The 13194-nt window shown below is 45.0% G+C and overlaps 2 protein-coding genes across 2 annotated transcripts; one reads left to right on the top strand and one right to left on the bottom strand.

The window, feature by feature from the left end:
* Positions 1-309: 309 nt before the first annotated feature.
* Positions 310-1668, bottom strand: LOC106334260. Its single transcript, XM_013772567.1, has one exon. The coding sequence runs from the start codon at positions 1666-1668 to the stop codon at positions 310-312; it is 1359 nt and encodes a 452-aa protein (XP_013628021.1).
* A 3260-nt stretch (positions 1669-4928) lies between these two features.
* Positions 4929-6027, top strand: LOC106334250. The gene is made up of 2 exons (XM_013772556.1): positions 4929-5637; positions 5744-6027. The coding sequence occupies exons 1-2, from the start codon at positions 4929-4931 to the stop codon at positions 6025-6027; spliced, it is 993 nt and encodes a 330-aa protein (XP_013628010.1).
* The last annotated feature ends 7167 nt before the right edge of the window (positions 6028-13194 follow it).

The raw sequence follows: 13194 nt of genomic DNA, 5'->3' as shown, positions 1-13194 counted from the left end.
GAGTGGAGTTATTTTGCGCGTCAGGGCGCTCTTCTCCAGCCCTAGGTCCTGATAAGCAGTCTGGAAGATGATGTTGCTGGAGCTACCATTGTCCACTAGTATTCGTTTTACCAAGCAGTTTGCTACGGTGAGCGAGATGACCAGGACATCGTGGTGGGGAGCCATGATCTTCTCCTGATCCTTAGCCGTGAAGATTATTTCGTCGGTACCTAGGAGCAAGCGCTTTGGTTTGGTCGTCTCCAGGCCGTGCTTGGCGTTGCAGGTGATTTTATTGGCAGCTGCATGACTCACGCCGCTTATCTCTGAACCTCAGGATATGACATGGATCACTCGGTCGTGGCAAGGAGGTGAGGCGGGTATAGCTCCAGCAGATTTCGCCGACACCTCTTTATTTAGATGGTTCTTGGCTTTCTCTGAGAGGAATTCCCAGAGATGCCCCTTTTGGAGTAGTTCATTGACCTTGATCCTTAGAGCGACGCAGTCTTCAGTTTTGTGATCGTGGTCACGATGGAAGTCGCACCAGAGGCCAGGGTTCCGGAACGAGTCAGGTGCCTTCATCTTTTGAGGCCACTTGACCTGTTGGCCCATCTGGCTCAAGACGTTGACTAGCTCCGGTGTGGATATCGAGAGATGGGAGATGTCAGGCAAAGTGGATACCGACATTCCTTCTCCCTTTTCTAGGGGTCGGTACTGGAACCTGCCCCGGTTTCTGTTCCCGGAGTCCTTGGTCACTCTTTGGGAGGATCTTTCATCCGGATTTCCTTGATTCGATCGGGCCGACTTTTGGTCCTGCTTTGGCTGGGCCTTAGCGCGGCTAGCGACGTCTTCTTCCCACTTCAGTTGTGCCCAGGCCCGGGATAACACGTCTTCCATGGTCTTGCAGGGATACATGGTTAGTTCTTTGTAGAGGCCCCCGTCTGGAAGCAGGCCCCTTTTGAAGGCAGAGATCGTGGTAGGAATGCTACACTCGGGAACTGCCACCTTTTCTTGGTTTAAGAGGACTATGTAATCTCGCAGGGGTTCTACCCGATGCTGAAGAATCTCGTAGAGACCGTCTGAAGTCTTCTCTAGGCTCCTACTACTTGTGAATTGCTCCACAAACTTGTCGCTGAGGCTCCCAAAAGAGGATATGGACCTAGTGGGTAGGTTGATGTAACATTGTAGGGCAGGTCCTATCAGAGTGGAGCCAAAGCCTTTGCACATTATAGCCTTGCGGGATTCTTTTGGAAGTGCAACCGCGAGCATCCGTTGCTTGTATTGAGCGATATGATCGTCGCGGTTGCCCGTGCCGTCGTACATCTTTATGCTGGAGAAGGAAAACTTCCTAGGCATCTCGACCGAGGTGATTCCTTCCACGAAGGGGGTATCTGCGTAGAAGTCCGGGTTACTCCTTCGGATTGGGGGAGCTACTCCTGGTAGGCGTTCCACCATGGACTGCATGGCGTCGAATCTCTTGGAGAACATCTTCTCGAGATAGGCAGTCATAGAGGACTCCCTCGCTGATTTCTTTTCAGGCGTCTCCTTATCAGATTCTGGCTCGGAATCACTCTCCTCCAGGTTGTGGACCTGAGGATTCTTGGCCCCTTTGTGCGTTACCCTGGCTACGCCTGACCCAAGAGCTGGATCGGTCGCACCTTCTCCGGAGTTAGGAGTATTCAGATTCCCCATGGGATGAACCTGGGTGTTGAAACAACGCTTCGTATTGCGGGCTTGGTTTTGATCTCGGAGGACCGTATTCTCCGACTGCAACTGACCGTATTCTCTGACTGCAACTGGCTGAGCTTCTCGGCGTTTTGCTCCAGCTGTTTAGAGTGTTCGTCGAGTTTCTCCTTCAGACTCTGGACTTCTGAAGAGATGTTAGGGTTTTCCTCGGTTGCCTCCCGATTTCGGTTCATCTCGGTTATTTGGCTCTGCATGCCGTCAACTTGCTTCTGGAGTTCAGCTACCCTTTAAGCATCATCAGATGGCTCGTTATGCTCGTCCACCGTCATCGTCACGTAGTTTGATTATTCCCCTCCCTCTAGCACCAAACTGTTAGGGGATTTTTGTGTAGGATCTTTGTGAGTACCACGGAACGATGGATAAGCTGGTAGTATGTATGTGTTTGTAAGTATTTTGTGGGGATTTGAGGTTAATAATAGAGAGAAAGACTTGAGATGACGTATTATTGATTAGTGTGTAAACCCTAGTTCTAGCCGCCTAGCTCTAATCTCTAAGTCTTGAGGAGTCGATCCTTTGCTTTTGGGATTTAGGAGCCCTTTTAGTCGCCTTGAAGTCGGTTTGATTTAGGTTGAACTCTTCCATATTCGAAAATATGGAAGGTTCTCCTTATCGGAAATCTTCCATTTCTCGGAAGAGAGGTCAGTCTCTGGGACTGGTCCCACGGTTCCTTCTAGCGGGGACCTGGAGCGTTCCTGCATCGGGGACCCGGGGGTCTGGGTCCTGCCTGGAGGCTGGAGCCTGGAGGAAATGATACCGGAGTATTTTTTCCTAACACCATCTATCTCCTAGAGAAGATTATACTGAACCCTAAGATTTCTATTATTTATTATATGCTGTATTATTCAGAAATCATGCTTCTCTGTTCTTGTATTATGTCTGAGTAGTCACCGAGTTAGTTTAGGGTTCTAGGGTTTCGATTCGTGAGCTGAAGCATAAATAAGTCATCTTAAGATTGTCTACATTCATATATGTTCTTATTGATTGCATTAAACCGATCACTTAGTGCATGAATTAGGGTTAATCAATTTAGCTAGCCGTTAATTGATAACTTGATATGATTTGAATGAGCTTTGCATCCCTAGTCAGCGAGAGTAGATATTATGGTGTATTGTGAACATATCGGACTTGATCTCTAAAGCTTGCTAGCGCGTTTTGATCCAAGCGAGAGTTTAGGCATCAAGACCGACTTGCAAAGGAATCAATACCATGAGAGTGGATTGATTCAACCTGAGTGATCCGAGTTTAGACTTGTTATAAACTGAACTTGAATAATTGCTTGGCTTGCGATTTCCATACCTAAAGAAGAAACCCTAGACTAGCGCCTTTAAATCAATTCAAAACAACTTCATCTTGTTACTTGTTATTTACGTTATTGACTTCTTTAAAAAAACCCCACTTTGTTTTAGCTTAATTCTGATCCCATAAAGATAAAGTGTGAACTTGTCCTCTGGAATTGAATCTAAAGATATTACAACTATACTGTTAACTTGACAGTAGACAAATATCCAATTTTAGTGTATCAAGTTTTGGCGCCGTTGCCGGGAATCGAACCCGGGTCACCTGCGTGACAGGCGGGAATACTTACCACTATCTAATTTTAGTGTATCAAGTTTTGGCGCCGTTGTGACGGGTACCAGCTTTTTACCTTTATTTTTCGGTTATTTATTTACTCTAAAACCTCTAACTTGTTTAACCCTCTTTTTGCAGCGAATGACCCAAGTGCATGACCAGTAGACATACTCGGAGCAATACACAAGGGGACTTAATTTCTCTTAAAAATCAGGAACTCGCAAGCCTAGAAAGAACCAACCGTCAACAAAAATCAATTACTGCCACAATGGCCGACTTCGGCACTCCAAAACAAATGGCCGCTTCTATGCAACAGATGCAGCAGCAGATGCAATAGATGCAAGAGTTGCAGCAAACAATCGCAGTGCAGCAACTGGCTGCACAGCGGGAACCACCTGTCCCGATTGGTGAGAGGAACCTACCGCGTAACATCCCTGCTACGCGCTCTGCTATCGCTCCACCACCATGTCAAAGAGCAGATTTTGAGATATAATCCGGCATGATCAATCTTGTCCCGAAAAAGATGTTCCATGGACTGTCAGCTGAGATACCAATGAAACACATTGAAGCTTTTGAAGAGATATGCAGTTTCACTCGTGCAAACGGCGTCCCACCCGAATACATCAAATGCATGCTGTTTCCATTCTCTCTAGCGGACAAGGCTTCACGATGGCTTAAGTCATTACCTACAGGTTCCCCAACTTCTTGGGAACAGGTTAGAGCAGCTTTCTTGGGCCACGAAAGCCAAAATAGCTGCACTAAGGAACAAGATCTCCTCCTTCAAGCAACTCCCTAATGAACCTTTCAATGAAGCGTGGGAACGGTTCAATGATACCCTCAGAGAGTTTCCTCATCACGGGTTTGACGATGACAATGTCCTAGGAATCTTCTACGATGGTGTGGAATGGGAGTTCCGCAATGCTCTAAACGCAGCGATCAATGGAGTTTTCATGACTCAAACCACAGAAGGAGCTCACGCGCTAATAGAGAACATGGCAGCTAGTTCATCCAACAAAAAAGAGGAGACTGAGCGTTCCAAGAAGGTGAACAGCATGGACACTAGGAAGATTGATGACCTCGCCGCTAAGGTCGATCTGCTGCTCAAGAACAATCAGAATCAGATCTATGTCATGGAAGAAACCAATATGGAACCAGGTACTACAGATGCTACAGAAACCGAGACATCAGAAGAAGATCAGCAAGAGGTCAGTTACGGCAATGGGCAGGGTTGGCAGTTCAAAAACTACCATCCAAACCCTAATATGAGGAACAACCCACATCTGTTCTCATATAAGACCAATCCGGACAACCCCAACGACCAATCTCAGGGAAATCAGTTCCAAAACACTGGATATCAGAAGCCGTACCTTCAGAATCAGAATCAGAATGGAAAGATGTTCATCCTCAGCCAAGCACAAAATCAGTTCCAAAACAGGCAGAACAATCCGCAAGCTACTCCAGCAACCGCGAGCGGACAACCAGATGAACTGAAAGGAATGATGCAACAGGTTTTGCAAGGACAATAGATTCAAGGGAAAGCACTGAACCAGGTTACCAACGAGATCAACACTCAGATGGACAACATGTTCACGGAATTAAATTCCAAATATGATGTTGTAGCAAGCCACATAAGAAAGATGGATGTTCAGATTGCTCAAACTGCTGAAACAATCAAGAGGCAACATGGAACACTCCCTGGGAAAACAGGCAAGAACCCCAAGGATTGTAACGCAGTCGAGCTGAGAAGTGGAAGACAACTCCCAGATCCTGTCCCCAAAAAGCTCACTACTAAAGAGAAGGGAAAACAGAAAGAGGGAGAACAATCCGAGGATGTCTTGGACGACGAACAAGACGCAGAACAGCCAGCTGTGATAGAACCAGTAGCTCTTACGATGCCAAATCGGCCTGTTCCAGCTCGCGTCTACAGTCCAAAAGTTCCCTACCCAGTCCCTGCTAAGAAATCATGCAAGGATTGCGAAGAGATGAAGTGCAAAAAGATGCTAGAGGAGTTGAATGTCAAGCTATCTCTCATGGACGCAATTCAGATGATTCTTTCAATGCGCAATCTTGTGAAGGGGCTAATCTCTGGGAAAACATCTGCAGACAGCGATATCATGATGGTCTCAAAAGAATGCAGCACAGTCCTTCAAAACAGAACAATTAGGAAACTGGAAGATCCTGAAAAATTTGTCCTATCGGTTCAGATTGGAAAAACAGTCTTCGCTTGTTCTTTATGTGATCTAGGTTCCAGTGTGAATCTCATTAGGAAACTGGAAGATCCTGAAAAATTTGTCCTATCGGTTCAGATTGGAAAAACAGTCTTCGCTTGTTCTTTATGTGATCTAGGTTCCAGTGTGAATGTCATGCCCTACTCAGTTGTAAAACGCATGGGACTAACCAATTTCAAGCCAACCAGGATTTCATTGGTACAGATCAGTCAAATTGCCAGTAGGTGTTCTCGAAGACCTGCAAGTTCAAATTGGCGACACAACTGTCCCGGCGGATTTCGTGGTTCTGGAGCTCGAAGATGAACCGAAAGACCCACTCATTCTGTGCCGACCTTTCCTATGCACAGATGGTGCAATCATTGATGTCCGCAATGGGAGGATCGTTCTCCAACTGGGAGATATTGTGATGAAGTTTGAGATTGACGAGCTGCTCAAACGGCCTATGTTGGATGGCCAGAACTTCACGATTAACGATGAGAATGCCGCCTTGACCCTCAACAAGGGATGATCAAAGAAATCCTCACAGATGATCCTTTGGAAGTATCTTTTATACGAGTAGAGTCTGAGCAAACCACGTGCAACGTCGATGCTGACGGGTACGAAAAGATGCTAGACTCAAGTGGAAGAATTGAAAAGACGGTCGCTTTCCTAAGTCTAAGGGGAGACGAGCAATCAGATTTCACCAGAAGGAGCAACTGCTCCTAGAAAGCCGACCAAACCGACCAGCCTACTCGATGATTCCTGGAGCGAACTCAAGGCTCCAAAGATCAAATTAAAGTCCCTTCCAGCAGGACTCAGGTATGCATTTCTTGGACCTAATTCAACATATCCCGTCATCGTGAACTCTGAACTCATTAATGTTGAAACTGCTAAACTTTTATGTGAATTGAGAAAATACCGAAAGGCAATAGGATATTCATTAGAAGATATTCCTGGTATTTCACCCGATTTATGCATGCATATAATACATCTAGAAGATGAATCGATGATTTCTATAGAACATCAGAGGCGGTTAAACCCAAATCTAAAAGATGTTGTTAAGAAATAGATAATGAAACTTCTAGAAGCTGGTGTAATCTATGCGATTTCTGATAGCAAGTAGGTTAGTCATGTTCATGTAGTTCCTAAGAAAGGGGGGATAACTGTGGTTGCTAATGAAAATAATGAATTGATACCTACTAGGACAGTAACCGGTCACCGTATGTGCATTGATTTTCAAAAATTAAATACGGCTACACGGAAGGATCACTTCCCGCTCCCATTCATTGATCAAATGCTTGAAAGATTGCCTAACCATCCATATTACTGCTTTTTAGATGGTTATTCAGGTTTCTTTCAGATTCCCATTCTCCTAGACGATCAGGAGAAGACGACTTTCACGTGTCCCTACGGCACTTTTGCGTACATGAGAATGCCGTTTGGATTGTGCAACGCTCCTGCGACATTCCAGCGTTGCATGATGTATATTTTCACTGTCCTAATTGAGGACATAATGGAAGTTTTCATGGATGACTTTAGCGTCAGTGGGGACTCTTTTTCTGTCTGTTTGTCAAACTTGTGCAGGGTCCTTCAGCGGTGTGAAGAAAAGCATCTCGTGTTGAATTGGGAGAAGTGTCACTTCATGGTGCGTGACAGGATTGTTCTCGGTCACAAAATCTCAGAGAAAGGGATCGAAGTGGACAAAGAAAAGATAGATGTGATGATGATGAGTTTACAGCCTCCAAACTCTGTCAAAGGAATCAGGAGTTTCCTCGGACATGCTGTTTTCTACAGAAGGTTCATCAAGGACTTCTCCAAAATCGCGAGACCACTCACTAGACTGCTCTGCAAGGAAACTAAATTTGAGTTCGATAGTGATTGTTTGGGCGCCTTCCACACGATCAAAGGAGCTCTAGTCAGTGCACCCATTGTGCAACCACCAAACTGGGAACTTCCTTTCGAGATCATGACTGACGCAAGCGACTTTGCGGTTGGAGCAGTGCTCGGCCAAAGAAAAGATAAGAAGCTTCACATGATCTATTATGCGAGCAGAACACTAGACGAAGCTCAATGTTGCTATGCAACTATAGAGAAAGAACTTCTGGCGATTGTCTTTGCCTTCGAAAAATTCAGATCCTACCTCGGTGGCTCCAAGGAGATAGTGCACACGGACCATGCAGCGTTGAGATACTTGCTCACAAAGAAAGATGCGAAACCAAGGCTGCTACGATGGATCTTATTGCTCCAAGAATTTGACCTAGAAATCAAGGACAAAAAGGGCATTGAGAATGGCGTTGCAAATCACCTCTCCATAATGAAGATAGATGAAGACACAACACTTGATGACAGCCTTCCAGTCGAGCATGTCTACTCCATCAGTCAGGGAAGCATTGCAGAACAACCACTCCGTCCAGTTTGCTCCAGCATTCTGGAACACCTTGTCTATGCGATCAAAAAGCAACATCCCAATCTTCCATGGTTTACTGAGATCGCCAACTATCTGGCTGCTGAGAAAAAACCGGTCAAATTCACTGGAAATGATAAATGGAAATTTCTAAGAGGAGCAAGACACTACTATTGGGATGAACCCTATCTGTACCGAAGTTGCAAGGATGAAATATTCCGACGATGTTTTTCTGAGTCCGAGATTCCAGGAATCCTCTACCACTATCATGGTTCCTCTTACGCAGGGCACTTTGCGACATTTAAAACCGTGTCTAAGATCCTTCAGGCCGGTTTTTGGTGGCCAACAATGTTCCAAGATGCCCATTCCTACATCTCTAGATGCGACTCATGCCAGCGCCAAGGGAATACAAGTAAACGGAATGAGATGCCTCAGAACTTCATCTTGGAGGTCGAAGTATTCGATTGTTGGGGAATTGACTTCATGGGACCATTCCCACCATCCTTCAAGAACGAGTACATATTGGTAACAGTTGACTACGTTTCTAAGTGGGTGGAAGCAATAGCCAGTCCAACAAACGACGCAAAGGTGGTGACTAAGATGTTCAAAACCATAATATTTTCAAGATTTGGGGTACCACGAATAGTCATCAGTGATGAGGGTAGTCACTTCATTAACAAGATCTTTGCAGGTCTATTGAAGAGGAACGGCGTGCAACACAAGGTAGCCACGCCATATCACCCTCAAACTAGTGGACAAGTGGAAGTTTCAAACAGAGAGATCAAGAGCATTCTGCAGAAAACAGTCAACACCAGTTGTAAGGATTGGCCACTCAAGCTAGACAACGCTCTCTGGGCTTACAGAACAGCCTACAAAACACCAATCGGGACCACTCCCTACAACCTGGTGTACGGTAAAACATGTCACATGCCGGTTGAGTTGGAGTACAAGGCAGCATGGGCTGTGAAGCTACTCAACTTCGACATCTAACCAGCACAGAGAGACGATCCATGCAGATACACGAGCTGGAAGAAATTAGACACCTAGCCTATGAAAGCTCAAAGATCTACAAGGAGCGAACTAAAGCCTATCATGACAAGAGAATCACCACCCGCAACTTTCAACCTAAGGATCAAGTGCTCCTTTTCAACTCAAGGTTACGATTGTTCCCTGGAAAGCTGCGATCAAGATGGTCCGGACCATTCACCATTAAAGACGTCCGCCCCCACGGAGCTGTTGTGTTGCTGAACACAAAAGGGGAAGAGTTTGTTGTCAATGGTCAACGCATAAAGCCATACCTTGCTGAGACAAAAATCGCAGAGGGTGAAGAAATTCCCCTTAGCGATCCTTCCTTAGCCTAATAGGCCAACCAAGTCAAGCTAGTGACTTAAACCAAGCGCTTGGTGGGAGGCAATCCATTGGTAAGTGTAAATATTCCTTTTAGATTTCGTTTTGTGCTTCGTTTTACTTATTTGTAGGATAAAAGTAAAAAAAAACCCAAATTACTCAACCAGGAACAGTCTCCGATTTTTCAGAGCAGCTGCTCCGCTAAGGTAAGTTCCTCGGGACCCAAAAAAAAAATATATATATATGTATAGAATTTTTCAATTTTAGTAATTTTTTGTAAAAATTTAAAAGGGGAACCCTAACTTATGGGAAGTGGGCCACGTTGTGGGAGCCTATAAAAGGGGAACTTACCCCATCTTTTCCCCACTTCCCCCAAAACCGCCTCCTCCCTCTCCACTTCGATTCACCCTCTTTAAAACCTAAACTCTTCAAAATTTCTCCAACTTGTTTTGCGATTTTCGGTTTCTACTTGCTTGGATTTCGAATTGTTTAATTAATTGCAGGACTCTCACACCACCCTTCGAACGGTAAGAGGCGTAATCACTTTGTGATTCTCGGCCAAAACTCAACTCTTCCTCTTTTTGCGCTTACATAGATCGATTTCTGGGATTTTTCGAAATCAAAATCGACCTCTCCCTTTGCTGCTAGGATAGTTTGTGGAAGTTGAGAATGGTTGAATCGATTAGTATTGTTGGAAAGTTATAACCATTGCGCCATTGTTCTAGACTTGTACATGCATCGATTGATTTCATATGGTTTGAGAATCTATTAAATCGATTTTTGTTTGAATGGCGAATTGTTCTAAGTACCTATGTTTCAAAGCAATTGTATATGGTTCTCCATTATCGATAGCTCGTTCTCTTTACATAGGGGTTGTGGAAACAGTTTGGACTAAGCACCCAATATTGTACAAGCTTCCAACTTTTTCCACTTAACCCACTCGAATGGTACTAAGAATTTCCCTTGGATTTTGTTTTGCAAATGGGTCCCAAACGAACCAAGGCGGCGTCTAGAACAAAGGCGGCGTCTAGAATCAAGCCACCATACGCCCGAGGTGAACCGGAGGATTATAGTTTTCCCCCAACTTACCCATGGCCACGAGAAGAGGGAACCGAGATCTCCCTCACAATCCAAATATCCCTAAGTCTTCGGAGACAAGATGGGATAAGGAAGCCTCGCGCCGCTACAACACTCTGCTCAACACCAACATCTTCCCAACATGATTCGTCGACGCCGGGCCTTTGAGTGACCTAGGCCTCCATGAGGATTTGCATGCGGTTCTCCAAGTGCTGGGAATAGCTGATCTCTGTCACAGAACTCACCCGTTGTACCCAGATTTGGTGAGGCAAGTCTTAGCCACCGCAGAGATAACTTTCAAGAGGCTCGGTTTCCAAATCTTTGAGGAGGCTTCCTTCACTTTCTTTGCGAGCCGTGTCAAGCATTCCATCAGCTTGGAGACGCTGACTGAGATTTACGAGATCTCCGAGGAATACACTTAGACGTCTTTCCTAAGGAAGTTTATTCTGGAGCAAGCATTCTGGAAATTCATCCCTTCAGGGGACTTCAAATCCCGATCAGCCAGTCAGTCTCACATCCGCAACCCTGTTCTGCGGATTGCTGCAAAGGTCCTGAGCAACCTGCTTTTCTCAAAGGGCCAGACGTCAAAGGTGACACGGGGAGAGTTGCAGATGCTGTGTGCCGGTGTTCAGGACGAGATCAAATCCTCCGACATTGGGATTCCGACTTCTCCATTGACAACCAGTCCCGGTTGTGTGCTTGTTCAGATGTTTGTGGACAAGAAAGCCAGAGTGGCTAAGGGTTCTTTGTTTAGGACCGTTATGGGAGTTTGCTTACTCCTCTCTTCCACCACTTAGAGCTTGATCTCAGCCCCTACCAGTGCAACGAGACAACGGAGTTCATTGATATTCCTTACCTGATCAACTGCCAGATTCTCCGCGACGAGACCACCTACAGTTTCCTTGGTCAAAACGGGAGCAACCTCTACTGCAAGCTGCCTCAACCAAACATCACCTCGCTAAGTGATTTGACCAACACCTGTTTCGTCCCTGATGCTAAGTATCTCTGCGCCGACCCAAAATCATCTTACCATGACGATACTATGGACGTTGTTGAGTTTGTCCGCACAGTTGAAGACGACAATGCATATGACATGGGCCCCCTTGATGGCGACGCAGATGACGCCGCCTACCGTTGCTGGATGGTAGATTCTCAGCGCAAAAACAACAGCCTCATGAAGAGGATACTGAAGGCGATCACTGGAGGATGCATGGGAGCTCCGAGCACAGCTGAACCTCGTCAAGACCAGCTTACACCGAGCAATCATCATCCAGGAAAGGAGCCAGCAGGAACTGCAAGGCGTGACGAAGAAACTCCATGGGCCACTCCACGCAGAAGGAACAGGCGTTCCACTGCCCAGTCCGAGAGCGATGATACTGACTAGGCAGTCTCCTAGTTCTATCTCCATTGTTATATCCGGTTGAACTATTTCTGTTTCCTGCACTTGTTTATTATTTTTTGTCTTTCCTTGAATTATTTTCTCACCAGAGATGGTGAGAAGTAAGTCTGGGGGAGGCGCTTATCTGCTACTAATCGTTTACCTTTGGTTTTATGTTTAGAGTCAGTCCGCTTTGAGTCGTTTTGATATCTTTATCGAGTCAGTCCAACCTTGTGGGAATCAGGACCTTATTCTATGATGTGCATTAACCACCCTCGTGCTTTAGTTCATCTTATTCAGTGACCTTAGCAGAGGCGACAGACGCACATGTGGATCCAGAACACCCTGACATTACATCATCTTGTTCTCCAAAAGCTTTCAGCTTGTCGAGGCTACTCTGGAAAGACTTAACTCCATCTAACTTTAACTTAATCTTGATTGCAATTCTTCTTGTTATGGGCGTTAGAATAGGGTTTAACGTGATTATAACTTAGGACTTCTTATTCTTTCTATCCATCTTACTGATCCTGAGTGGCTAGCTCATCTTTAGCTAGTACCCACCTTAAAACCCTAAAGCCTTTGTCCCGCCCTCATGCATTTGTTATTCAGTATCTTATGTGCAGATATGTGCAAAAGGGCCGGAGAGGAAAGGATCGACACAGTATCTTACTCGTTGATGCAACAGAATTTTCTGCTGAAGAATAGGCGGAAGCACACGGAGCAGCCGCTCCACCGCCGATGATCTAACTAAGAGAAAAAGAGAAACAAGAATGAATGAGAAGTCAAGAACTTCAGTGGCATGTCACCAATCACAATTGTTACCTCCTGCTTCGTCACCATCAACTATGTATTCAGAAAAGAAAAAGAAAAGAAAAATTTAGCGTTATACACTTCAGAATAAGGTGATGAAGGAGGAGAAGAAATTTTTTGAAAGACAGACGTCAGTGGTAAACTAGAAGGAGTATAAAGTGAAGAGATGAGAACCAAGCAGATCAGAGCGACTGTTCCTAAAGATGAACGTGCAAAAACGAGTAGAGGCTGTGAACATCAATGGATCTATGCTTTCTTGCAATTTTGCGCGATATCCTCACTACAAGAAAACACAGTTTTAGCAACGAAATTTAACGAGGAAAACTAATCCTCGTGAAATTACGTTGACTTAACGATGAAATTGCGAGGAAATAAAGTTTCCTCGTAACGGCCTTGTAAAATACCGAGTAAAGCGATTCCTCGTAAAATCGTCGTAAGTTGACGTGGTTATTCCGAGAAAAATGTGTTTCGTCGCAAATTCGTCGTAAGATTAGCATGATTTTTACGAGGAAATAACTTACGAGGAAAGAACGAGAAATCCACCAACTTAACACGTTTTTTTTGCAACCAACCTAATATTTCGTCGTAAATTCCTAGCAAAATTCAACTACCAGATTCGAAAATTTTCTATAAATATGGAGGTTTGAACATAATTTTAAGCACACCAACAAGAAAAAAAA

The sequence above is a fragment of the Brassica oleracea genome, chromosome C1 (genome assembly GCF_000695525.1).
Source record: "Brassica oleracea var. oleracea cultivar TO1000 chromosome C1, BOL, whole genome shotgun sequence".
Lineage (NCBI taxonomy): Eukaryota > Viridiplantae > Streptophyta > Magnoliopsida > Brassicales > Brassicaceae > Brassica > Brassica oleracea.
This window is presented reverse-complemented; position numbering and strand designations above follow the sequence as displayed.